Raw genomic sequence first — 27,444 nt, 5'->3', positions numbered from 1 at the left:
GCAACAATTCAAGATCTGTGCTTCAGGTTCAGGGTTTGAGATATAAATAATGAGCTTAAAGCAAAACTACAGTTTACAGATTTCTTATGTTCTTGGAATGTCGACGGGCTTAAAATTTAAAATAACTACAGTTTACAGGTTTGTTTATTACAAATTTGTCAGTTGATGGTTTCTTTGATTAAAGAATTCCATATTTTGAATTCAAGGACCGTACACTTCCTTTTTCTTTTCTCTTCCTACTCCCGCCTCCTCAGTGTCGTTTCGTTGGGTTACAATTACAAATGAAGGGAGTTGAACTTGAACTTAGTACTTACCAAATAAAAAGGAAAAAAAAAATATGAGGAGAGTAAGAAACTCTTTTACTTTTTGTAATTTCAAGGTTTTTTTTTTCGGAACATGGATTTGCATTTCTCTTATTGCTGTTTTCCAGGAAAGAAAGAATTTTTCCTTTCCATCTCTCGTCCATTTCCATAGGCTTTGATCAGAGTAACTGTATTGTTGCCTATGTTTATGCTCAATGAGACTTTGCTTTTTGTTTCCCCATTTTCTTTTCTTTTCTTTTTTTGGTAATGGTGATTGCCATGATGAGAAATCTGAACTTTCTACAACATGAAAGATTGCTAATGCTATTTCTGGCATTTTGCTTTTGTTGTTCAGGTTGGGAAGCACAAGTTGTTTTCTTTTGCTTATTGGGGCCCAGAATTTGAACCGGTAGGAAGAAAAGAATCCTTTTGAGAATGTCGGATGGGAAACGTCATTGTGCTGGTATACCTCTTTCAAAAACTCTGGTAGCTCTTAGGAGGGTGAGGTCGTTGAGAGACCCATCAACTAACTCTATGAGCAAATTATCTGCTTTTGCTGATAATCTGACATGGGAAACTGATTCTTGCAATGCGCTCTCTCTGCGTCTAGTAAATGCTTACCAAGAAGCTGGTTCGGACAACCACAGTTTCCGTGAGTCCAACAATGTTTATTTAAATGGGACAATGGAGGAATTTGGTAGTGATCCTGAATATAGTTACAGTTGGAGAAAATCAAACCTCAAATGGACTTCATCAAATAAATCAGCTCGGCTAAAAGATATGGGTTTGGGTTCTCTAAGAGCAGAGAACATTGATGAAGTTTGCTATCCCAGATTGCGTAGAATTGGGATGTATGTGAGTAAGTCATCTAGTGACAAATCATTAGATTTGGAGGAGGTGGACTTGCATAGTGAACCCACTTCAGAAACAGCAAGATCACAGAGGATTGACTCTACTACTCTAAAGAGGAAACTCAGATGTAGTACAGGAACTAAATCATCTGGGGTAGAAAGGGATGTTCTCGGGAGTCAGGTTGATAGTCCATATCCATCTCTAACTGTAAGTGATGCTCGGGTGGATGTGTCAAGCCACAGCACATCAGTCTTGGCTAATGAAGAGGTTGATGTTTTGGATCACTACCACCGTGGATGTGGCATTACTTGTTGCTGGTCAAGAACTCCAAGATTTAGGGAGTCAACTCTTCCTCCTGATGTAGAACATCATCCTTTATTATCAGCAGCAGCAGGAGGACGGGAGACAGGTCTATCTGGACAAGAAAGGAGCTGCACATTTCTTAAGAGACAATTTGCTCCATATGCAGACAACCCAAGGAGTTTCAGCCAGAAGTTCAGGCCAAGATCTTTTGATGAATTGGTGGGGCAGCATGTGGTGGCACGATCCCTTTTGAGTGCCATATCGAGAGGGAGAATTGCATCCTTCTATCTTTTCCATGGTCCCCGTGGCACAGGTAAGACTTCAACCTCAAGGATTTTTGCAGCAGCTTTAAATTGCCTCTCCCTTGAAGAGCATAAGCCATGTGGGTTATGCCGAGAATGTACACTCTTCTTCTCTGGAAAGAGCAGTTATGTCAAGGAAGTGGATCCTGCAAGCATCAACCGGACAGACAGGGTTAGATTCCTCCTTAAGACTGCAATTCTCTCACCAATTTCATCACGGTTTAATGTCTTCATCATTGATGAATGCCAGTTACTACAACAAGAAACATGGGCAACTGTTTTGAATAGCCTAGAAGACCTCCCACAGCATGTTGTCTTTGTAATGATCACTGCTGACCTTGAAAAGCTACCACGCGGTGCCATATCACGGTGCCAAAGATATCACTTTCCAAAAATAAAGGATGCTGAAGTTGCAAGCAAGTTGGAAAGAATATGCGTTGAAGAATGTTTGGACTTTGACAAGGCTGCTTTGGATTTTATTGCTGCTAAATCTAATGGATCCCTTCGTGATGCAGAGATGGTGCTTGATCAGCTGAGTTTGCTGGGGAAAAGAATTACGGTTTCATTGGCATATGAACTTGTAAGTTTCTGATATAGCACACACACCTTATTGCCTTGTGCAGATTGGTATGCCTTTACAAGTATCATAATTTTTCCTTCTCTTATTGCCTTTTTTTTTTTTGCAGATAGGAATTGTTTCAGATGATGAGTTGCTTGATTTGCTTGACCTGGCATTGTCCTCTGACGCTCCAAATACAGTTAGAAGGGCTAGGGAGCTTATGAAAACAAGGGTTGATCCCATGCAACTGATATCGCAGCTAGCAAATCTCATAATGGACATTCTTGCTGGAAGATGTCAGGCAGAGGTTGGGAGAAATTTTTTTGGGCAGCATACTTGTAAGTTTAACTTTCTTACTAATTGATTTACTTTTGATAATGTACACTCAATGTCACTGTGACAGCAAATCCCTGTTTCTCATTTTGATTGGTTAACAGACTATCAAGGAGGATGGCAATTTGATAATGTTAGTCATCTTAAGTAGGAGGATCTTGAATGATCTGGTTTCTATCAAATATAAATTTTGGAACCTTCTATTTGCCTTAATGGAAAAAAAATGAAAAGTCTGTCAAAATAAAAACAAAAAAAATTCAAAGAGTGCTGAAAAGTTTAGTTATGTTACCACCCTCTGTAGATTTTTGTTATCAAAGTTACTTGTTAGTTATTACTCGTAAGCATGAAAGAACTGGAATTGGTGGGGGAGGGTCCAATGAAACCCACCTCAAAAATGGTTGAGGTAAGACTTCTGGTATCTGAACCAATGCTTCTATTGCTGCATGTATTCGTAATCGTGAATTAGTACAATAAAGATTTCCATAATGTGAAACTATTGGCAACACAATTTTTACGGGCGTCCATGTTTGTTTTCCATCACTTTCTTTTTGTAATATAGCCAAAAGGTTGTAAGTTTGAACCAATGTTTTGAAACCCCAACTGTTTTTCAACTCCCAAAAGGGACTAGGTCATGAATCAACAGTTCAACCATCAGGTCTAAACTTGCTTCATGGTGCAAATTAAAATAATTTTTGAAGAACTAAGAGATATGCAGAACAGAAGAAGAAAATACTTTGCAGGGAATGGGGAAAAGAGTACGGTTGGAAAGACACCACTAAAAGTATTTATATGAGACGATATGGAATATTGTCAAAGAAGGAAAACGTTAGAAGAAAATGAAAAATTAAGAAAGAAAGCTAGGAAGGAAGGATTTAGGGATGATTTTACAACTAAGAAAAAGAATTGGAGATATTTTAGGTCAATTTGTTGAGAAGTGCATATTCTCTGTATGACTGTGGAAAAAAATAGGAAAAGAATAAGTGTAGCAGTAGAATTTCTAAATGAAATTTTGTAGTGATGTTTATAACAATGGATTGTATGGAACAAGTTAATTTGAAGGAATTATCATTAGACCTTCCCCAAAATGATTAAAAAAATCACTTTATATGAGAAATTTTCAAAATTCTAGAAACTAGGGTTTTAAGTAAAGTTTCAGATTCAATTTGGTAGGATGAAGGGTGATAGAAACTTCTAGGGGAAACTAAACATAAAGGACATGTGAATATGGTTTGGCAGAAAAGGATGAAATGAATTAAAATGGGCAAACTTTGGGTTTTTATGTAAACTTGAAATCACATTTAGTCCTTTAGAGATGTTAAATAAACTTTTTTGATGAAAAATTTGTAAGCCATTGATGACTATAATGGCTGCTTGCAAAGTTATAGAAAAGAGAAAAAACCTGAAAATCATTCAACAAGGGCCTAGGGTTGCTATAAGGAATCACCCATTATAAGCATAATGTGAAGAAAATTCGTTCTGAATGGTCCAATTGTCCATGTTTTAGAACATTGATTAGAACCCCTCAGGCCTCAGGGGCATTTTTACTCTAGTTTTAGTTAGGATGATGTTATACCTAAATATAATGTATACCTATATCCATCTGAATCCGATCAATTATAACCCAAGTTGGCCGGCTTTGTGCTAAGAAGTAGCATTGCAAAGCAGACACAGTTATTATTAGTCATGTTAGGAAATGTAAGCCTAGTTGTCCGTGTTGACGTGTTGGCCAAGAATGGCAACACCTTTTTTCCAACCATGCATGGGCTTGGATAATCTTTCTAAAAACCCAAGGGAGAAAAAAATAGTTTTCAAGTAAGCTATTCATTATTAGGCTTATGTTAAAAAAAGTGCTTAAAAACAAGTGCTTATTTGAATAACCACTTATTTGCATTTGGCACCCAGCTTTCTCAAGTGCTCATTTTAAAAAATAAGCACTTATTTTATATTGGGTGTTTAGTGGTCTTTTCTCTAATAAGCACTTAAACAAGTAATTGTGACTCTTTTTCCTTCATTTTCTTTCAAATTTTCAAAATATCCAATCCAAAGTGAATGAATAAAAGTACTTTGATAGAAGCGATTTTATAAAAGTACTTTTACAAAGTGCTTTCATAAAAGTACTTCCCTAAAAATACTTTTATAAAAGTGCTTTTGTAAAAGTGCTTTTAAGAAGGTACTTCCGTAGAAGTGCTTTTCAAAAAGTGCTTTTGTAAAAGTATGTTCATAAAATTGCTTTTGTAAAAGTACTTTTATAAGAGTACTTTCATAAAATTACTTTTGTAAAAGTACTTTCGCAAAAGTACTTTCATAAAAGCTTTCGTAAAAGTACTTTGATAAAAGTGCTTTCATAAAAGTACTTTCCTAAAAGTACTTTCATAAAGTGCTTTTGTAAAAGTGTTTTCATAAAAGTGATTTTGTAAAAGTACTTTTCATAAAATTACTTTTATAAAAAAATTGCTTTTGTAAAAGGATATAATTGGTATTTTAAAAATTTACTGGGGATAATTTTGGGAGAAAAAATATTGAATAAGTGCTTATTGTATGAGCACTTAAAAAAACTGGAAATTTGGGCTTAAAAAATAAGCCCTTATTTTTAAAATAAGCACTTATTTCGGGCTTATTTCCCAAACACCAATAAGTCCTTAATGGTGTGGTCCCCGCCCAAATAAGCATTTATTTATTTTTAAGCACTCCCAAGCATAGTCTTAATCAATTAATGAATATGTACCTGAAAAACCATAATGTCATTAACTTCTTTTGGGCAAGAATAGTGTCATTAACATAAAGCTGTAATGTAATAATATAACTAAGAAATTATAACCTAATAAAATACATTAATTAATTATTTAGAAGTGATTAATACTTTGCCTTAACTATATGTTTTACTGTTAAAATTGATTGACAAATTGTGCACTTTGTATACTCGATTAGTTGTCTCATCAATTTCTAATATATTCTTTTAATAGCTGAAGGAGACTTTCACAGATTGAGGCATGCATTAAAAGTACTTTCTGAGACTGAGAAGCAATTGAGGACATCTAAGAACCAGACAACTTGGCTTACAGTAGCCCTTTTACAGCTAAGTTCTGTAGAATCCTCATCCTTGGACCCAAATGATTCAAGACCATGTTTGAGAACAGAACAGGAGAAAGGTGTGGATGATCAGAACAATTTGTTTTTAATAAGCGATTATATTGGTTGACAAGGTTCTACTAATCTAAGGGAGAAATATTTAATGATTAAGTTTACTTTTGATGCAGAGGATGGCTTTTGCAGCACATCTCCAACAGGAGATATGTTTAAGCATTCTGTTTCTTGTTTGTGCGATGACAACAAATCTCATAATTCAGAGATGCATGAAGATTGCAAAGACAAATTAGAAACCATTTGGAAGAGGGCCATGGAGAGATGCCAATCTGATACACTTAGGAATTTTTTACAGAAAGAAGGGAAGTTGACTTCTCTCTGTTTCAACCAAGGTATGTACAATTTTTTTTCTTTGAATTGTGTAATGTAAGCCTGTGTGCACATTCGATTTTGTATGGTTCAAAATATTAGAGAGCATAGTGGTGCTTAAAAAGATAGAAAAACATATTCTTTTTGTCTTTTACACAGAAACAGGTACCCCATATAGTTTATGAAACTGCTTGGAATCTGGTGACACTGGACCAATAGTTATGGTCTGAATATGGTGCCCATATTTTTCCACATGCTAAATACTCGTGTTATAACTTGACACTTGTTCCTGTTAATCTTAAGTTGTACCCCTTTATGGTGGGTCCCATCTATAGTCCTGTGGTCACAAATACAAGATTTTGTCATAAAGTTTTATTGTTACAATCAACTTGTTTTGTTAACTCAAACTACAATAAATTTTCATAAAATCCTCCCTGATGATTACAGAATTTTTAAGATGTTATCTTTTTAAAATTTCATAAAATCATGACTTGATAATGCTTGTCTGAATTTCAGGTGTTGCAGTAGCTGAAGTGGAATTTTGTCATCAAGATCATGTATCTAGGGCAGAGAAGTCATGGAAACTGCTTGCAAGTTTACTTTGCCTTGTCCTAGGTTGTAATGTAGAAATTAGAATCAATCTTGTCCCTGGTGCTTCTGCGACAACCATTGTGAAAAGAAAGAAGCTATCATTTTGTTTGTTGAGCTGCTCTGGTAGAATGAGTGATGAGTCATATTCAACAACAGAAGATGAAAATAACCATTTAGATCACTCTGATTTCACCTCTGATAAATCTACAAAAAGGGAAAAACATATTGAAAGTTGCTCATCTGATTGTGGTTCTCACTTCTCTTCTACCTGTTCTCATCATAAAGCAACAACTACTACTGGTAAGAAGAGCAATGGAAACTCTCTAAGCAGCAGGACAACCACATCCCACAAATCAGAGCATGATACAGAGGGATCCCAGTTAGGAGTCAATTCTTCAAAAGAAGAGGCAAATGACTGGGGCCACCAGGATTTTTCTATTCAAGAACCTGAGGATCAACCAAGCTGCTTCTCAAAGACTGTGAGGTTCCATCGAAGGTTATGTTCATCTACTGCATCTCAAGGGATCTGTTTGAGGATTCATGCACACAACAAACTTGAATTGTCCATTCCAAGGAAGGCATCTTTTAAAACATATTACTGTGCCAATGAACCTGACATTCTATGCCCCAGCTCTAATACATGCGGTAACAGTTTCATGGCTGACGATGGGTATGTGATTTTATAGTTTCTAGTTTCTTTTAAATCTTACTTTATTAGGATACTTAGATAGATAGATTGACTGTGCCTGAAACCATTTTGACAACTTAGAAACTTGGTGGAAATAGAAGCCAAATTGACAACCCTACTCTCAATGAAGCTTTATTCCTACTGTTTGGATCATCTAGGAGAACTTGCTATGCTATTCCACTAGGTCATATCCATGCCCTAGCATGAGGTTGGAATGAGCTGGTATTTATGTCCTTCAGGCTCGGTTTGGAAAGAGAAGAAATACAAATATGTACATCACAAATAAAGTATTCTAAAATTTAGAAGTTTTTTTTTTTCTTTTTTTGAACATTATCCATTATATTCCCATTGTCAATGCTCGTCAAGTTTTCCCTTGGAAAGAAGAATATGACTCTCATTTCATTTTTTTACTTGTATTTTGGCAGGCAAAGGAAGGAATCTGGACTTGGCTTAAATGTGCACTGCTGGAGAGCTCCCAAGTTTCCTCTTAGAAGGGTAAAAGCCGAGCATCCATACTGTTGAATACTGTGTTTCATTTAAGGAGAATAAGCTTTTTTTTTTTCTACAAGTTAACCTGAGTATGTGCTACTCCAGGCTTGGCTGCTGAGGCAACAAGGTCAAGGATCTCATATAGTGAGTTGGGTTCTGCCATGCACGAATGCAAAATAGTTTTCTGATAAAACTGAATTCTTCAAACATTTTCTGCTGCACTAAGCATTAATAATTGTACCCTCTCAGATGTTGCAAGCATATCACAGACTTACGTGATTGTGTATATTGAGTTGGAACTAATCAAACACAAAAAGGAAATAAAGAAAGAAAAGTATGTACCATGAGTAACATAAGGCAGAAGAAATCACCAAGCCATTTTGAAAGCCTCCAAATTCCAATGGCTTCATTTGGCCACTTTTGCTGGTGCATGATGGGGCTTGCATTGGCGAGCTTCCAACTTGTATCTCGCTTGTTTTCTTAATAATAGAGATGCTTGTCCAACCGCTACTTTTTTTTTTCCCTGTAATTGAACGTTTTCAGCCCAGGTAGGCGTTGCAATCTTGATCCGATCCACCCAGACCTACGGGTTTGGGCTGACCAGGTTGATGGTCCCATTCAATAGGTATTATTGAATTGGACCAGTCCAGATTTAATGGTCCAAAGTATTTATTAGATTGTATTAAACCTGCTCCAATTGAATCAATATCCAGTCCATTGACAGAAGATAAAAAAAGTATTGGTGTCAATGCACCAGGTTTGGGTTGGACCCAATCTAAATTAAAACCAACTTGAACAGATGGGATGATCCATACATTGAATTAGACCAGCCCAGAATGGTCAGGAGTATTCATAAGATTGGATTGGGCCTGGTCCATCTGTAATGGATTTATATTGGACCGGGTTTGGTTGAACCAATATCTATCCAGTACATTGACAACCCTACCCAGACCCATCTCTCTCTCTCTCTCTCTGATAAGTACTGCATCTGGATGATCTGGCATCATAGAAATTGCCATTTCACTAATTAATTAAATTAAAAATGATCATAACCAGTGCAGTGAACCACATCCACAAGAAGAGAAATAGAAAACTTAAAAAACAAAGGCCTATGTTTGCAAGTAAATGAAATCAATTTATTAGCTTCTTTGAAAAGTGAGATTTTCTTTGCTCCCTGATTATTGAAATTGCTCCAAGTCTAAGCTCACCTGCACTCCAAATTCTTCAACTCATATGGCTATAACTCCTATTCATCTTAACCAATTCGGCCTAATTAACCACCATATTGCATTTGCTGATTTTAGTGTTGGAGTGCTCCTCCCTAGGGAGGAATCACCTAGGCGCCTCTAACTCTAGTTTTCACAAGTCATCAGATTAGCACAACTTGTTCAATTTATCAAGACAACTCATATGCTGCTATCCACATCAACCTAGACAACATCAAGGAGTATTTTAGTAAATTCAATATACAGGTGGAGGACAAAAAAGGGTCGGGTTTAGCTTAATACTATATTCTCGTACCTTAAAAATTATAAAATCTTTAAACCCATCTTCACCTCAAAATCTTTTTTATTTTTTTCTTTTTGTTATGGTCCAAAGTGAGAACAGAGTAGTCCAAACCTTTGGGTTGGTGCTTTGGTTCCAAAACTCATACACCGCTTTCCTTAAAGCTATGTTTGGTTCTTGTAAAGGTTTCCCTATCTTTTCCCTACTTTTTCCTTCAAACTAAACACAGTGTAAGTTGAAACCAATAAAATCATAGTCATAATATATATTTGGATAAATCCCTTAAACCTCCCCTGGGTTTTTGAAAAGGCCTTAAACCTTTGATTTGCATTTAAACCTCCCATGGCTTTTGGAAATAAATGGATTTAACGCCAATTTTGGCCATATATAAAATCATCAAGCGTTTGATGTCTAAAATACTGTTAAACCTTTGACCGAAAAAACACCTTATATCTTTAGCAAAAAAATAAAATAAAATACCCTTAAACCTCTCTCTCTCTCTTGCAAAAACAAGTTTGTTTGTTTATGCCAATGATAAAATGAAATACTAAAATATATTTACTCATATTAACAATTTATGGGTAAAATTAGAATTATGAAAAACTGATAAAATGATAAGAGAAATTAGTATGTGCATAATAGAAAGTAGCGTGCGGTCCTGAAATCTGGATTTTTAATTGACATTGTTCATTGTTCTTCATAGGAGTTATCACTTGATTGATTGAATTAGTACATATAAATTTTAAAATTGTGAACTTAATTGTAATTATTCATTATATATAGTCGCCAGTCGGAAAATGAAAGTTTAAGTTTGGTGATAAAACTAGTTGTTGATTTACATTAAGTTGCAACTCTGGTATATTTGTGTGTATAACTGTATATCAGAGTTGTGGCGTGACCCTATAAAATGAAATGTAGGAAAACCTTTACAAACTTTACATTAGTTTTTTTGTCTTTTCCTTCTTTTTCCTTCACACCAAACATAGCCTTAACGTCTTTTAAAAAAGTGACGGAAGGGGGTATCTAAGTGACTAAGTGCCCTACCCCAAAACTCAGGGGAAGTTTAAGGGATTTACGGTTACCTTGACCCAAAAAAACAAGAACAGGCGGGTAAGGTAACAACTTACCTGGTACAGACAGCATCCGAGATTCCGACAGAGATCAACAATGGAGAACGAAATTGAGACCAGAAGGATTAGGGTTTTGTGCCGTAAGCACATCACCACCAACAAGGAGCATTCTCTTCAGTGGCTGATCGGATCCCCATTTTTGCCTCCATTTACCATCATTTCCACATTCAGATGTCTCCACACTCAACCTGGGGATCCCTTCTCCCCGGACTACACCAAAGAATCAGGTCAGTTATACTTGTTCCATAGATCCATCTTGTCTCTGTTCGAATTCTGTTTGAGTCGCTTCATCAATGAAAACAGACGATCTTAGGACATTACTATTGAGAGGATTTGACGTCATCGGAACATTACTCGTCGGTAATACTATTTTGGAAGAAAATGCCCGTAAGGCAGTTGGTGCAGCTCGTAGAATGAAAAAGTTTCTTTCTGGCAATGATCGGGGAAGTTGCAATTTGTTGGGAGCTGTTGCGGATTCGGTATCCGGTGACATTCGTTTTTTTGTGTCTGCATCAGAAAATTCTGCAGGCCTAGAAACTATTAATACCGTTACATATGAAGATTATCCTGAGAGATATCTATCAGAGACAGGTTGTTTCCTCCATTGCAAACTGTCAATCAATTTGCCCATTTATTTTCCGGCACATAGTCCATCTGGTTAGTTCTTTTCTGGTTTACATTCTATTCCGCTTGATGCATGAGCTCGATTCTAAGTGCTTGTTGTTTCATCTTAGATGCCGAGGGGATATTTTCTTCAGAAACTGAATCTGTTGCTGCCAAGTTCAAAGATCCACAAGTTGCTTTTATGATAGAAGGTGTGAAAGAAGCCTCTGGGGAAGTAACACAGCCCATTATTCTCCGTGGTGTGGATTTGGATTTTCATACAGATTTATCAGATGTCAAAATTTTGAAGGACATTACTAAAGAATCTAGTACAAAGATTAGACCATGTTCTGATTTTTGCTCTAAGATTAAACCCCATTCTTCATTTACTCTTGAGAAGGTAACAGAATTTCTTGTAGATGTATGAATTCCATTGAGTTGCTGATATGGTATCTTTTGTTTTACTTGAATGCAGTTTTAGTGGATTAATTTTGTCACCATCTTAATATAATAATCAAAAGAGTTCAACTATGATGTCAGAAAGACATGATACCAGAAAAACTTATAACCAATCAACCGACATAATAAAAGTCATAAACCCCATTACTAAAGAATCTAGTACAAAGATTAGACCATGTTCTGATTTTTGCTCTAAGATTAAACCCCATTCTTCATTTACTCTTGAGAAGGTAACAGAATTTCTTGTAGATGTATGAATTCCATTGAGTTGCTGATATGGTATCTTTTGTTTTACTTGAATGCAGTTTTAGTGGATTAATTTTGTCACCATCTTAATATAATAATCAAAAGAGTTCAACTATGATGTCAGAAAGACATGATACCAGAAAAACTTATAACCAATCAACCGACATAATAAAAGTCATAACCAATCAGGCAGGTTTTCATCAAAATTCATGGGGGCTTTGATAGGTCAAGGCCTTTTGGTATCATGTCTTTCTGGCATCATAGATTTTTGAGAACAGGCATCATAGGTTTTTCCTAATCAGAATGGCCATACATTTTTTAGCAGCACATGAAACGGCTATCTACTTATTGAGTCCAATTATGATATTACAAAGGGGTGATTCCTAAAAAAACTGATTAACCAATCAACCAGTATCATAGAAGTGGTAACTAGTTGTCTGGTATTAATTAAAATTCTTTTTTTTTTGTTTTTTTTTTTTTGGGGGGGGGAGGGTCTGAATGTCTGATTAGTCAAAATTCTTCTGGTATCATACCCTTCTGGAATCATAGAAAACTTCCTATTTATTTTCCACTTTTGAAGACTATGACCATTCCTTGAAGTTTTTGCCAGTGTTATAGTTCTCTGTTGTAAAAGTTTCTGTGGTTAGAGTGCAGATACAGTCCAAGTAACCGTCCTGCTAAATAAATGTGGAAGTTCTACAGAATCTGCTTCACCTATTGCAGAATATTTGCCAGGTATTTTTTAGTGTTTTTAACTCGTATTTTATACTGAAGCATTTGTATTGCCATGCTCTAATCTAACATTGGTAACTTAATATTTTGGTTTTCCAATTTAATTCATTCAGTGTTAACATTTCCCCAATGGTTTTCCAGCTTCAGAGCCAGCAAGGTATTTGGTTGTCAGTTTTAAGCTAGATGTCCTCTGCTACACTGTGAAGGATCTTCCTGTAACATATGCAATTTCAAAGCTGATTGTGCCAGGATTAATTGATCAATTAACTACAATGAAGAAGGCTCTCTTGCCCAACCTCTTAGCACAACATCCTCAGGTATTAGGCTCCAAACTTAATGAAAACACTGAAAAGTATAAGCAGTGTTATTGTTTCTCTTCATTAATTTCAATGTTTTAGATGTGGGGAACACCATTAAATTTACCATGTGACCAGATGGTAAGATATTAACATGGCAAATATGTTAACTTTGAAAATAGATCTTTGTCGATGCCCGAGGTTGCAAAATACTTAAAAATCAACCTCTCTAAAGTGAACTTCCTTTTGAAGTTGGGATTGAGTATCTGGAGGAATTGCAGGGTTGTTGTCTTGAAAGATAGAGACATTTTCATGGATATATGCGGGCCTTCCATGTGGTGCTCACTAACAATTCTCATTTATCTGTAACCCAATGGTGGAGACATTTAATAGGATGCCGGTTTCGTAGAAGAATTGAGAATTTGAGATACTCTTGTAAGCTTACTTTATCTATATCACTTGCTTTACAAGTATAACATTGATGATCTCTCCGTAAGGTGAAGTTTTTGGTTCTGGTTGGCAGTATTACAATTAAGGCAGAGTCCCTATGTAGCATCTACCTACAAAGGAACTTTATTATGCCAGTGTTATTAGGTGGTCAGCAGGTTGTTTTGGAATGAAGTTCAAATTATACTCAATGATGCATAGGTAGAGAAATAAATTGGGTTCTTGGCCTGACTAATGGTGTTCTGCTCTCTTCCTTTGATGATAAGTAACCATGAAGTTGGCATTCAAAGGGACCTTTCTAAATACAATATTTGTTTGTCCCTGTCATATGAAGTTGATATTCCAATTAATTTTGACTGTTTCTTCCTCGCATCCTATCATGGTGAATGCAAAGGCTGAATTTTTCTAATCTTGTTACTGATCACAGATCCATAAAAAGAAAAGAAAAGAAACCTTAGGTCTTCCTGTGACAATGGTTTATTCTAAAGTTTTTTGCATTACTCTTATCTTGTAAATTAATGATCTAATGTCTGGAAGTGAGATAATGCTATCTTGATAGAGTCACTCTCTGTGTTCGTAAAAAAAAAAAAAGGGAAGAAGTTATAACATGCTGTTTCATAATTGGTAGCTTGACTGATTTCTTACCAATCTTAAGTTTTGCCATTAATTGGTACTGTGAGGGATTTTGGTAAAGATTCAGTCATCAATGCAAGTCAGTTTTGCCTGAAAGTTGCATGTTTGACACTATTCAATTACCATCATTTCATTGCCCAGTTATTTCAGACTCTAGCTTCACAGTAAGAGATTGTTTTCCAACTAAGATGCAATTATGTTCTTGTTATGAAAACTGAGTATGTTGTTCCATCATATATTGGGTGCATTCTGCAGTAACATTTAACTTATAATATGCTTTTTTAATATAAAATATCAAATTCGTTGCAACTTTTGCTCAATTAGTTTCTTTTAATCCTATTTTAACATTACAGAGTATTTCCCACTATGCCTTAACCATCTGTTCCTCTAAGGGCATAATTGTCTCTTTCATTGCTAGTGTCAGACAATTTTTATGTTACTGTTGATACTAGTTATCAAGTGGTATTTTTTCTTTTACCCATTTATCAGAACTTTTGCTTGCATGTCCCAGGGAAAATACTGTTTGATACCCACTAAGCAATATCTTGTTTTGCAGCTACACCCATATCACTTCTGCCCTCCTGGAGTAGTGCATCCGATAACAGTTATCTATGAACTCAGTTATGGCGAGACTGAGATGAAACAAGGTAGTTAAAACTAAGCAGACTTGAAAATTATAGTATAGAAGCAGAAAATGTGTTTGAGTTTGCCCATATTATAGAACTGCATTTGAAGCAGATGCCTATATTAAATGGTCTTTAACAGCTTTATCCATTTTCTTTTAATTCTTTTACTAGGAAACTCCATCAGAGAGTAGTAATGGAGTAAGTTATTATAATACAAGTCAAAAACAGTTTCCTATGGATTCTTTTCCTTTTTGAAGAAGGAAAAGTGATTCTAATTTCTGTCTTAGTGCCTTTTCTTTTTCCTCATTTTGGTGTAATCTATGCCTCATAGATTTTGGTGCATGAGTAGGATGTAGGTATGTATCCAGTGGTCCAATCTGTTTGGCCTCAAAAATCCTGGAATATGGACTCGATTAAGATAAAGTCACCGATTATGTATTGCTACATGGGCATATACATTAAAAAATAGATATCTGTGCTTTCTAAATAAGCAAGTTGGCCATACTTAATAATTTAGATTTGCTTTATTTTATACGTGCAACACGATAATAACAAACTTATTGACTCCTCTTACTACTTCAGGGCTTAAAATTAGCATAAATCTCATGTTGGAGTGATTTGCAAATGGAAAGGGACTGTCAAGTGGTTATTAGGTAGATGGGAAAAAGAGAAGGCCCTTGGTCCCTAAGAAATTACATGAACAAAGCTAGAGGTATTTTCTTCCATCATTACAGATACACTAGCAAGGAAGTAGGTAGGAAAGATTTAGATTTTTTGGGGGGCACCAGGTCCAGGGGCCACATTGTAGAATGTTATCAGTCCACTGCTATTTTTTTGTCTTCTCCATTCATATACTTCTGACTGTCTGCCTATTGAAAAGAAAAAAATATGCTTTGGACTGTCAGGGTTCTTGTTTTTATCATATTAGTAAAACTTTTTTATCATGTTAATGATAAAAAACAATAAAATTCTGAATGAATTTGAGGAAAATAACTTACAGAAGGAGATGGCAGATGGGCTAGGTGTAGAAAATGAGAACAAGGGTGTAGGAAGTGGTGAGGGAATAAGTAGGAAAGGAAGTCCCAATAAGTTAAGTGTGAGGGAGGGGAATAGTGAGGATTCCGTGGCAGCTTTTGTGAGGAACCTGGGGTGTAGCTTGAAAAACCCAAATGATCTGAAGATTTTCTTGCAAAAGAAGGAGGAAGGTAAGGTGAGGAAGAGGAAACTGAGTGAGGCCGAAAGACTGATAAGGGATGCTGGGGGGGGGGGGGACAAGCTTTTGGGTGTCAAAGGGGAAAGAAGGAAGGGGGTTAAGTGATGACCTATTGGGTTTGGGAGAGGAAAACAAGAGAGCAGAATGAAAATTGTCAGTTGGAATATTAGAGGGTTGGGAAGTGCTAGGAAAAGAGCAGTAATTAAAGAGGTGATTAAAAAGATAAACCCAGATATAGTTATGTTACAGGAGTCTAAGAGAGCAGAATTTGATGCTAGATGGTCCAGGAGTATTTGGAGAGCTAGGGGGATCAATTGGGTTACTGCTCCTTCTTGGGGGTCTGCAGGGGGTATAATTACACTTTGGAAGAATGAGGTCTGCATAGGATTGGAAGAGTTGATAGGCCAATTTTCAGTATGTTTGAAGTTTAGGCAGGTGGAGGATGGATTTGAGTAGGTTTTAACAAATGTTTATGGGCCTAATGATTATAGAGAGAGGAGGGTTATGTGGGAAGAATTGGGGGATATAAGGGGTTTGTGGGAAGGACCTTGGTGTATAGGAGGTGATTTTAATGTAGTAAGGTTTTCAGAAGAAACAAATAATCCTAGGCAGAGGGTGACTACAAGCATGAGGAAGTTTAACCAGTTTGTGGAGGTGTTTGAACTTAAAGAGATTCCTATGGTCCATAGTAACTGCACATGGTCCAATCTACAAGTTAATCCCATTTGTTCTAGGCTGGGTAGATTTCTCTTCTCAGTAGATTGGGAGGAACATTGGGGTAATTTGACCTCGAGGACACTACCTAGGGTAACCTCAGATCATTGGCCTATTATGATTGGAGAGGAAGAATTGGGAAATACAGGGCCTGCTCCGTTCAGATTTGAAAATATGTGGTTACACCACCCAGGTTTCATTAATAAAATCAAGGAATGGTGGTTAGAAAGTGACCCCTCAGTAGAATGGTATGGGATGAGGTTCCATAGGAAGTTACAATTTTTGAAGGGCAAAATTAAGGAATGGAATAAGCTTGAATTTGGGAGGCTAGAAGAAAGGAAGCAAGCTGTGATTGCACAACTGGAAGATCTGGATGTGAAGGAAGGGAGGGGTTGTATTACATTGGAGGACAAAGAAAAAAGGTGGAAATTGCGAAAACAATTGGAGGATGAATTGCTCAAGGAGGAAATTAGTTGGAAGCAAAAGTCAAGGTGTAAATGGTTGAAGGAGGGGGATAGGAATACCAAATCTAAGTGGAGGGGACAATCATTTCTAATCATGGTGAGATTGCTAGGGCCTTTGCAAACCATTTTAAATCTATCTATAGGAAGCCTTTAAGTAATAGGGTGTGGATTGAGGGGATGGAGTGGCCAAATCTAAGTGGAAAAGATAGGGAGTGATTGGAGAGAGTTTGAAATGGAGGAAGACAAAGAGGCAATATTCTCTATGGATAGATCAAAAGCACCAGGCCCAGATGGTTTTACGTTGGCATTTTATCAAGACTGTTGGAAGATTTTGAAAGATGAGCTAATGATGGTCTTTGATGAGTTTCACAGAAGAGGAGAGATAATACGGGGTTGAATTCTACTTTCATTGCTTTGGTTCCCAAGAAGAGAGAAGCAACACACCCAAGGGACTACAGACCAATCAGTTTAGTTAATAGCTTGTATAAGATCATTGTGAAGGTCTTGTCTATTAGAATTAGACAGGTACTCACTACCATTGTGTCAAATAACCAAAGAGCTTTTGTGAGAGGTAGGCAGATAAATGATCAAATACTTATAGCAAATGAGAATGTGGAGGACTTCAAGAAATCAAGGAAAAAGGGTGTGGTTTGTAAGTTAGATTTGGAAAAAGCCTATGACTTGGTAGATTGGTCCTTTTTGCCGGAAGTGATGATCAATTTTGGGTTCGGGGATAGATGGTGCAGGTGGGTGCTAGGGTGTATTAGGACTTGCATTACTCTATTTTGGTGAATGGAACGGTGGTGGACTTCTTCCCGGCATTGAGGGGAATAAGACAAGGAGACCCTTTCTTGTTCACCTTGGTTGCTGAAGTCTTGGGGATATTGATCTCTAGGAGCTTAATCAAAGGGTAGAGGATAGGTAGGGAGAACATACCACTCACACACTTGCAGTTCGCAGATGATACGATTCTTTTCTGTGAGGGAGGGGACATGACTTGGATTAGGAATTTGAAACACACTATACAACTTTTTGAGCAAATGTCAAATCTAAAAGTTAACTTTGATAAAAGTTGTGTAGTGGGTGTGAATATGGGGGAAAGTGAGATCTTTGCATGTGCAAACATTTTGGAATGTGAAGTGTCGGATTGGCCTCTAACTTACCTCAGTCTTCCTCTTGGAGATAATCCTCAGAAAGGAAGTTTTTGGACTCCGGTTGTGGAGAGGTTTGAAAAGAGACTTGCATCTTGGAAGAAGAATTATTTATCTCTAGGAGGAAGAATCACCCTAATTAGGGCTTCCTTAGCTAACCTGCCTGTTTATTACCTTCAGTTTTTAAGGTGCCTGCAGGGGTGGCTGACAAGTTGGAAAAGTTGATGAGAGATTTCTTGTGGGAGCCTGGGGAGGAGAAAAAGGATCATAGGGTTAGGTGGGAGGTGGTGTGTAGAAGTAAGCAGGAGGGAGGCTTAGGGATTGGGAATATTAGGAAGAGGAACTTGGCTCTACTAGGGAAATGGTTGTAGAGATTCTCATTGGAAAAGGAAAAGTTGTGGGCTAAGATAATTGGCAATATTCACGGGCTTGCAGAGAATGGATGGGACTCTAGGGTTATGGCTATGGCAACAAGAGCATCACCATGGAAATCAATTCATGCTATTTTGCCTCTATTCTCTCCTTGGATCAGGTATGATTTGCACTTGGGTAACTCAATTAAGTTTTGGGAACATGTGTGGATTGGGGATCTTCCTTTGAAAGACCAATTTCCGGCCCTTTTTGCAAACTCCACCTTCAAAAATGAACCAATTGCCACTTTCCTTGTTCCCTCAATTCAAATTTTGGGTTTGGGTGGAACTTGGGATTGAGAACCCTCAGGGACACAGAACTGAATTGTACCTCTAATCTCCTGTCCATTCTTGGTGGGGTTTTCTTGGAGCCTACAAAAACAGATAGTAGGATCTAGACCTTGTTTCCTTCTGGATCCTTTACTTGTGCCTCCTTCTTTAAAGCCCTATTGCATCTGGAAAGTCCTATTGGCTTGTCATTCCCTGTCAAGGATGTGTGGTGTCGACCTATACCTCCGAGGGAGTTTCTGTTGGGAAGCTTTTCTGGAAAAAATTAACACAGGTGACTTACTTCAAAGAAAAAGACCCAATAGTTGTTTATCTCCACACTGGTGTATTCTCTGTAGGGCTGCTGGTGAGTCTGGTTACCACTTACTAATATCCTGTGTTTTGGTAAAAAATATTTGGGAATGGTTTGCTTCTTTGTTTGGGTGCAGGTGGACTCTCCCAACGAATGTGCAAAGCTTGTTTACCTCTTCCTTTGTTAATTGCCCAACAAAAAGATCAAGGATCATGTGGAGGTGTGTGAGAGTTGCTGTTTGCTGGACAATATGGGAAGAAAGGAATTCAAGGATTTTCTCAGAAAAGGAGAGAGGGTTGGAAAATATGTTGGAAGTGATCCATATAAGGGTAATACACTGGTTGAAGACAATGGATGAGTTCACAGATTTTTCAACAGATGATATGTTAAGGAAATGGAAAGAAATTGCAAGTTCAGTCTCGGCTAAGAAGACCCTGAATACTACATGGAATCCTCCTCTTGGATTTATCAAATTAAATTTTGATGGTAGTAGCATGGGGAATCCAGGACCTTCGGGTATTGGGGGAGGGGGGGGGTTTACGAGATGAGAATGGTAATATAACAGCTATGTTCTCTAGCACAATTGGAGTGGGGGATTCGTTGAGGGCTGAGGTGGTAGCAGCCTTGAAAGGGGTACAAAGGGCTAAAGAACTAAAGGTCAAGAAACTGATTGTAGAGGGAGATTCTGTGGTGGTAGTGAACTGGTTGAAAGAAGACAATTCTAAGCTCTGGAGTTACAGTAATGAGAAGAGGAAATTCAAATGGTTGTCCAAGAATATGGAAGTTCAGTGTAATTGGGTTAAGAGAAGTGCAAACTCGTTTGCTGATGGTCTGGCTAGGCAAGGAGTGAATAGGATTTCTGGGTTCTGGGCTCAGTTGTAATTGTTTTGTTCTATTTCAGCTTGGGATTTATCCTTTCCCTGGGGAGTTAAGATTCTTTAGCTCTCCTTTTTTTGTAACCTTATTTTATTTAATGAAATCTGTTGTTATTGATCAAAAAAAAATTCTGAATGATATGGTAAATATCTATAGTGCATAAGTCTTCCCATTTCAACTCAATAAAATAATATGTTACTAATAAAAGAACATATAGTATTAAAAGGTCAAATGGGAAGTATGGGCATTACATATATTCAACTTATTGCAGTGTTCTGTAACAGAAGTGAATAATTAATGTTGGTTGTGTATGCTAAATAGGTGGGTGTGTACCCAAATTGTTAAACTGCAAGAGCCATTTTATGTCAAGTTTGCTTGGGTACTTTGGGTTTCACAGAAGGGTGTGGCTGTCGTCAACCAACCTCACAGTCTACATTTCTAGGGACTTCTAGAATCATGAACTTTCAATCTAGATTGGATTTGGTTGATTTGACCTCAACCTATGGCCTTTTGAACCCTTGGTTTAGATTTCTCACAACCTACTAGAATCATGAAAATAGAGGATCCATGTTAAATCATCAAATATGGTTTTATTTTAGTTTTATTTTTTATTCTTAGATTTGTGTATCAATGGGGGATTCTTTTTTTTTTTTTGAAAGAAATTGAAGACTGGATGAAAAGGGATATGGATTCTCTTATGCTGTTACCTGCACATCATAAAGTATCTTTTTCTCTCTTTTTTTGTATCAGCAAAGAGATATGGATTCTATCAATAAAAAATGTACTGTAGCAGAACATAGATTGTCAAGATGTGCCTCTGATTTTTTTTTGACAACTTAGCTTTTGTTTATTTATTTATTTATTTTGCAGTTGAAATTCGGAGATCCCTGCATCTAAGGCTAGGGTTACCTTTGGATCGACCTCTTCTACTAATTGCGAATGCCATAAATTTTGCTCTTAAGCATAAAATGGAGAGAAACTCAATAAGAAAGGGTAGTTCCTAACTCCTGGATGGGCAGCAACCAGTTTAACCAGTCCTGCCTGTTTATGCTGAAACTTTTTTCTACAAAAATTTTAACTTGTGGAATTGTTCTAAATGATAATTACAGGTTCTGTTGTGCTTAAAGATGTGCACATTGGAATTCCAAGCAGTGGTAGTTAGTCTGTTATAACTATTTCTTCTTTCTATTTAGGCTTATAAAGGTTCAGGGTGGTGAGCGTGAAAAGAATAGCATTTTGGCTATTAGTTGTATCTAATATCTTTGTGTCTTCTGCAGTTTCCGGGGGCCTTGTATCTCAGGTTGAAGGGTCTTATGAATATTATCACTATCTTCAAGATGGCTTTGATGACTCTGTAAGGGACTTTCTCCTTTGCCTTATGCTTTATCACCTTTTAGATTAATATAAGTTCTGCCTGTCTTTCAATTTTCTATTTGCTAAATTTCAATCTCAGATGTGGTTAAGAATTACAGAAAACTTTTTGTATGCTCATTCAATTTAGTGCTTTCTTCACATTATGGAGAGCTTGTCTTATAGAAAGTTAAGAGAATTCTTCTCTTCTTGTCCCCGTTTCCCCCACTTCCTTTCTTTTAAGTTTTAAGCCTCATCATGTACTGAACTTTTGTTCCTAATCCTACCTGCATTTTGCATATCTAAGACTTAGACTCTCACTTAGGCACATTTTTTCTATGTTAGGATAGAAGAAGCCTTTAGCTATGCTGTCTTTGGCTTTCCATTAATCAGTTTTTCTTTCACCAACCTGGTTTTGACTAGGACTACAACGCGGTTTGGTGCCAACCAGGCCTAATCCAAAGGTGGTCTTTTTGGGTAATTTGCTAATTGGGTACATTAGATATTATTTCCTTCTGACAATTTCTTACTCATTACTCATAAGGAAGGAAATCATATAGAAAACACAGAAATGAGATTTTCTGCCTAAAGGTTAACTAGTTAGTTTCTCTGGGACAAATTCTCCGACAGAGACTGAATTCTGTTGAAATAAACATCTCTAGTCACTGGTTGGTGAATATGGTTCCCGTTCAACATGTGGAAGAACTGCAATTAATTGCTGATAAAAAATTACAATGAATTTGCAACTGAAAATTCATTGGACTTCCTCCCACAGCTTTTTCTTGTTCTGTGTTAATGTTCAGCTTTATGCTCTAATCAGTCATATTACTTGCCCTTCAGGGATGGGGATGTGCTTATCGCTCTCTACAGACCATCATTTCATGGTTTAGACTCCAACACTACACATCTATTGATGTTCCTTCACACAGGTAGAAAAGATACGCCATCAAGATCATAATATATATTAACCCAACACCCAAGTTTCACCCCTAAGAAATAAGTCTCTTGGGCTTAATGGAGGGTTTAACCGAAGAATTTTGGTCCAATGAGCTAGTACTTCTTTCTTCTCAGGGAAATACAACAAGCACTAGTTGAGATCGGTGATAAGGAGCCCTCATTTATTGGATCACGTGAATGGATTGGTGCCATTGAATTAAGTTTTGTTCTGGACAAACTTCTTGGTGTAAGTATGCCATGTATTTGAAAAGATAAGTATTTTTTGGCTAAATACCAAAATTAATCAGTATCACTTGTAGCATCTGATTGCTATGCTCCAGAATTGCAGTCAATATTTGCTGTAAAAAATGTCCAACAGTAGCAATAAACACATACATGCACACAATAATTTGTGGGTTTGACAGAATGAACTTCTGTTTGAACAGGTAAGTTGCAAAGTCATAAATGTAAGATCTGGAGCTGAACTTCCTGAAAAATGTCGAGAACTGGCCTTGCATTTTGAAACACAAGGAACTCCAGTCATGATTGGTCAGTATGCAAACCCAACCAACCTTTTCTTTACCCTTTTCTATCAGGGGAAGAGATGAAACCATTTCAGAAATTTCCATATTATTTATAGGATTGAAAAGTTTATCACACACAATTGGTATACCAAACGGAGAGTCCACTATGGCATAGAAATGGTATTCCATCTGAGGCACATGCTGATGTAAAGCTCAGAATGCCAGTGTGTGTCATGGGTGGAACCATCCATCCAGGGCCCTCATAGTTTGTGGTTTGGTATGAAGTGCAGGTGGTGGTGTTCTAGCCTATACTCTCTTGGGAGTTGACTACAACGAAGCAAGTGGAGATTGTGCCTTTCTTATACTGGATCCTCACTACACGGGTAATGATGATCTGAAGAAGATTGTGAATGGTGGTTGGTGTGGGTGGAAAAAGGCGGTTGATAGCAAGGGCCGGAATTTCTTCTTGCATGACAAGTTCTATAATCTTTTGCTTCCCCAAAGGCCAAACATGGTTTGAAACATGTGGAATTGATTAGTGACACCAATGCCATACAAAAGAGTATTTATCATTTCTGAGCTAACTTGTGTACACTAAATCACATACAAATTGATGTACATCAGAGCTAACTGGTGTCCTTTTCAATCTGTATAGGGCCTACTACATCGAGCAGCTAAAGTGGCCTAGTGAATCATGAATTCATGATAATATAAATTTTGCAATCTAGACATTGGCTATAAGAGGAAAAAGAGTATTCTCATGCTATCGTAGCTATCAGTTGTTCTATTTATCCTGTACTTTTTTTTATCAGGGGCGACAAAGCTTAATTTCACTGTAGAAGTGGTCAGAAAACCGGCTGAAATATTTTCAGACTGAATATTTCCATCCCTTAATCTCTTACCCATTTATAACATACGAAGCTTTGGTAAAAAGATTGGCAAAGGGGTATTGATTTTGGCTCGATCTACCAACTGGCAGTAGAAACAAGGTAATGGTAAAAAGGGATGGTTTATTTTTGTTGGTTGTTTTCTTTCTTTCCTTTGTTTCTTCTAAGGCCTGTTAGACATACTGATTACTAGGGTCTTCTTTCTTTGGGCTTTGGACTTTATCCAACATGAACCGGTTTTGACCCACTGATCACTGTGGATGGTGTGACTGTCCGGCCCCAGGTCCCCTTATTTTGACTGTTTTCTACAAAAGGGTAAAATATGACAAATTGGCAAGGATAATCTAAGGCCATGGGGATTAGAGAATCATGGATACGCCGATAAACACAAGGTTGGGGGATTTTGAAAGTTTGGGATTATAGAAGGCATCTCTATCGGGCTGATTAAAAAAAAAAAAAGATCATCAGTCTTATCGAATACCCAGTTTTTGGTATGGGGTGTTGATATTTTGATCCGTGAAACATGGTCATTAGGGATGGATTTGAGTCGAGTTGAGTTGAATATCTAGCTATTTGAGTTCAGTTCGCTAATATACTATGAGGTTTGAACTCAAAATTGGCTCGAGTCAAAAGCTCGTAAGTTTGAGGTCAACATGACTTGAGTTCAACTATGAACTAAATGTTTTATAAAAATAAAAATTATATATATATATATATATATGTATGTATGTATTGTCACGTATCGGGGCCTTCTTGATATCCCTACAAAGGGTGTTTCTGGTCAGCGAGTGGTTCAGGAGGTAGATCAGTCTTAAACCTGTCCCTCTGAACTAGATTCGAAAAAAAACAGTTTGAGTATAGGCTGATACGCCCTTCTTGATATACACCTACAAAGGGTGTTTCTGTATCACTCGCAAGCCGAACTTTATTGGGCTTGAACTTGACTCTATACTTGATTTATACAAAATTGAATCGAGCTTTTCATTAACCGAGTTCGTCCAATAACTCATAAAAAACTCGACTCATGGCCACCTTTGGTCATGTTCGAAAATGGGGTCAATTCATTTTAGCGCACTGAGGCTATTCGCTATACGGCTATAGGAAATTTCGGATTAGTGGCCTGGCTTGGGATGAGAAAATCCATGGATGGCGGTCCAGGACATGTAACAGCATCATCTATGACTTATGGGATGACCAATTCGTAGCCTTGGCAGTTGGCACTCATTCTGCTGAAATGAGTTGAAGTAAAATCAACAAGTGTTGATGTTGTAATAATTTATATGAAATGATACTCTCAAGGAAAAGGCATCTCCATATATCAACCATTATTCTGAAGCCGATTCCTTGCTGTCCTGTTTGTCTTCTACCTTAATGTGAATGAATCTTCTTTTCAACCAAAGAAAGAAAATTGTTGAGAAGCTGATTCAATTGCTAGCTCGAGTGCTTCCCCAATTTCCTAAGGTCAATCACTAACATCATGGAGTTCTCTATTCAGAAAATTTGATTAGCCTCGAATTGAATGAAACAGTGGATAAGCCTAAAATGGGATGGGACGACTACTTCTATTATTAAAAGCTAAAGAAGGTTTAAGAGCCGGCAACCTAGCACTAAGCAAAGAAAAAAGACTGGGAATTCTCTTGACCAGGTTGGTCCAACCGTAAAGGCAGTGGATGGATGGATGAATGAAGAAGGGTTGGTCAGTTGGTCAATTAAACAAAAGGTGCCTTCTGTTTTTAGATATCTCCCTAGCTGTTGGCCGGCAACTCGATTACTTATTAGGAAGAAGCACGCCATCGCCAATTCGCCATGCCAGGTGCCAAAACTGCTACCAGCAGCCAGCTTATAACTTATAAGGGGTCAAACTCAAACCCTTATTTTTTAAATGGGGGTGTATTGAGCTTGAAGTTGAAGGCCCCAGTATGTGCTTACATCTGTATATTAATTGCAGTTTGAGGGAGGCAAGGCATGACTTCACATTTGATCCACCACAATCATCGTGTTATGGTTATATCAATCCGTATATATAAGAATAGAAGATGAGTGACATCCACTCTTCTTCATGCATTCAAGCAATCTGGTGACACCCAAAGGCTGATGGAAATTTGGAAATGAATGCTGAATGATAAGATTGAAAGAGCAAGTGACATATAACATTCTCCTTGATGGGTTGGGTTGGCCAAAACCAAACAAGGTGACTGCTCTTAATCCAAACCCAGATTCTATTATTTGCTCTACCATGATATATGATACAGAATTACAGACGCTTGTGTCTGATTTCGATTAAAGGCATTTTATTATCACATAAAGCAAGCAAGTGCTAGATGCGAAATCATATCAGAAGTTGAGGGCAATTTTGAAGGTGAAAGCTGCATTAATAAAGAGCAGGAAGGACAGGAGTGCAATAAGTAGGCATCACTGATGGCAACACGGGATGTTGAAACTTGAAACCCAAGAGGGGAAAGGAAGATGAGTTCTGGGGAATAACAAGTTGCAGAATGATTCTAGTGAGCTTCCCTAGACCGACCCTAGTTGAACTTAGATCCCATCAGCAGGACTAATGAATTCAGGATATGATGCAACATGAGAAATGGCTAATTACCAACGTTTCAGAATTCGTTTTGCTAGACTCATCCCATTCTGCTGAATTCTCCATGCGCTTAGCTTGTAGGTTGGATTTACCATTTAACTCCACATTGATTGATTAACTCGGTGAATCCACTCTGTCCCCTCCTATGGATCTGGCTCAAGCTCAGTGAAATATTCTTCTACTCTGGTTTTCATGTTTTATTTATTTTATGTACTATTTATTCTTTGTTGCCAAAAGTGAGTCAAATGTTTGGGTTCCAATACAATGAGCTAGATCCCTTTATTTTCGTACTAGGAATGACCCCCGTACGTACCAAGTATGGGACCATTAATCTGATTTATTTTAATTTTTTAAATTATTTATATTAGACATTTTGGAGGTATTCTTTTTTTTAGATTTTGAGAGAGGGAAACCAAGAATCCCTTGTTATTTTTTTAAATTTACTTGGGGATTAGGGAAAGTTTATTTTCCTGGGTACCACTTACTAGGGTAAGTGATACCCATCTCCTAGGTGGATAAATAACTTTCCCACCTAGGGAAAAAGATGCCAACACTTGAATGGGACAAAAATGCCCCTTTTAATAGTGGATATTTATGGCTAAAATGGCCATTGCCTTATTTACATGAAAAATAAAAGAACATGGGTAAATGCACTTACCCGGCCGGGTAAGTGTTTCCCAAGAAAAATTTATCCAGATAACTAACTGCATTTATTCGGGTAAGTAACTTACCAAAAAGTGAACAGGGCCTTAGGTTAGGCTTTTTATTTGATTTAAGAGATTATCATGTTTTATCTAGACAATGACCCCATATTAAGGGACAACTACATTATCATTTAATTTGAAATTTACTATTTTACTATAAAAAATTAAATTAGAAAAACTAACATAGGTTACGCTTCCAAAAAAAAAGTTAAATTTAGTTTGCAATTAATAAACAAACTATTTCATCTAAAAGAATGAAACTCGCACCATTTGTATTAATTGTTTAGTCATTTTTATGAATTTCATTTATTTTTATTTTTATCTATTTAATATTTTGAATATTTTTAAGTTAAATTATTTATTTAATCATTACTTTTGAAATGGTTGTGTTTGAATAAAACTCAGTTACTACCATAACATTTGAAGTGGCCGCTTTTTAAAGATTAGGATGCTACGTGTGAATTTTAAGAGAATGGAGTAATCACTTTTTTGTAAATG

General features: G+C 37.0%; 2 protein-coding genes across 6 annotated transcripts; both read left to right on the top strand.

Moving 5' to 3' along the window:
- On the top strand, positions 1-8,228 carry LOC104591567 (protein STICHEL-like 2). 5 transcript variants are annotated; one of them, XM_088903090.1, is made up of 9 exons: positions 1-138; positions 658-765; positions 913-2,339; positions 2,446-2,656; positions 5,615-5,800; positions 5,909-6,127; positions 6,621-7,365; positions 7,809-7,878; positions 7,978-8,228. In XM_088903090.1, the coding sequence occupies exons 2-9, from the start codon at positions 738-740 to the stop codon at positions 8,050-8,052; spliced, it is 2,961 nt and encodes a 986-aa protein (XP_088759216.1). In that variant the 5' UTR covers positions 1-138; positions 658-737; the 3' UTR covers positions 8,053-8,228. The 5 variants fall into 5 exon arrangements, with proteins under 5 accessions (XP_088759216.1, XP_010248742.1, XP_088759215.1 ...); XM_088903089.1 differs by lacking the exon at positions 1-138 and adding an exon at positions 216-346; XM_088903088.1 differs by lacking the exon at positions 1-138 and adding an exon at positions 216-346 and having other exon boundaries at positions 658-1,931; positions 2,010-2,339.
- Positions 8,229-10,408: 2,180 nt separating this feature from the next.
- LOC104591568 (Peptidase C78, ubiquitin fold modifier-specific peptidase 1/ 2) lies at positions 10,409-23,534 on the top strand. Its single transcript, XM_010250446.2, has 13 exons — positions 10,409-10,735; positions 10,812-11,165; positions 11,243-11,511; positions 12,464-12,551; positions 12,690-12,865; positions 14,481-14,571; positions 20,829-20,951; positions 21,068-21,112; positions 21,236-21,312; positions 22,149-22,237; positions 22,380-22,491; positions 22,691-22,793; positions 23,059-23,534. The coding sequence occupies exons 1-13, from the start codon at positions 10,546-10,548 to the stop codon at positions 23,286-23,288; spliced, it is 1,947 nt and encodes a 648-aa protein (XP_010248748.1). The 5' UTR covers positions 10,409-10,545; the 3' UTR covers positions 23,289-23,534.
- Positions 23,535-27,444: the final 3,910 nt, after the last annotated feature.

Source organism: Nelumbo nucifera, chromosome 4 (assembly GCF_055504915.1).
Source record: "Nelumbo nucifera cultivar China Antique chromosome 4, China Antique-T2T, whole genome shotgun sequence".
In the NCBI taxonomy this organism is placed as follows: domain Eukaryota; kingdom Viridiplantae; phylum Streptophyta; class Magnoliopsida; order Proteales; family Nelumbonaceae; genus Nelumbo; species Nelumbo nucifera.
The sequence above is the reverse complement of the archived record's forward strand: the minus strand, read 5'-3'. Positions and strand labels throughout refer to the sequence as shown.

What these genes read in the sequence shown, in the direction of transcription:
- LOC104591568 (XM_010250446.2), top strand. Translation starts at nt 10,546, where the DNA reads ATGGAGAACGAAATTGAGACCAGAAGGATTAGGGTTTTGTGCCGTAAG. An exon ending in CTTCATTTACTCTTGAGAAG is followed by an intron (nt 11,512 to 12,463) that starts GTAACAGAATTT and finishes TTCTGTGGTTAG; the next exon opens with AGTGCAGATACAGTCCAAGT. An exon ending in TCTTAGCACAACATCCTCAG is followed by an intron (nt 12,866 to 14,480) that starts GTATTAGGCTCC and finishes CTTGTTTTGCAG; the next exon opens with CTACACCCATATCACTTCTG.
- LOC104591567 (XM_010250440.3), top strand. Translation starts at nt 738, where the DNA reads ATGTCGGATGGGAAACGTCATTGTGCTGGTATACCTCTTTCAAAAACT. An exon ending in TTTTTTTGGGCAGCATACTT is followed by an intron (nt 2,657 to 5,614) that starts GTAAGTTTAACT and finishes TTCTTTTAATAG; the next exon opens with CTGAAGGAGACTTTCACAGA. An exon ending in AGTTTCATGGCTGACGATGG is followed by an intron (nt 7,366 to 7,808) that starts GTATGTGATTTT and finishes GTATTTTGGCAG; the next exon opens with GCAAAGGAAGGAATCTGGAC.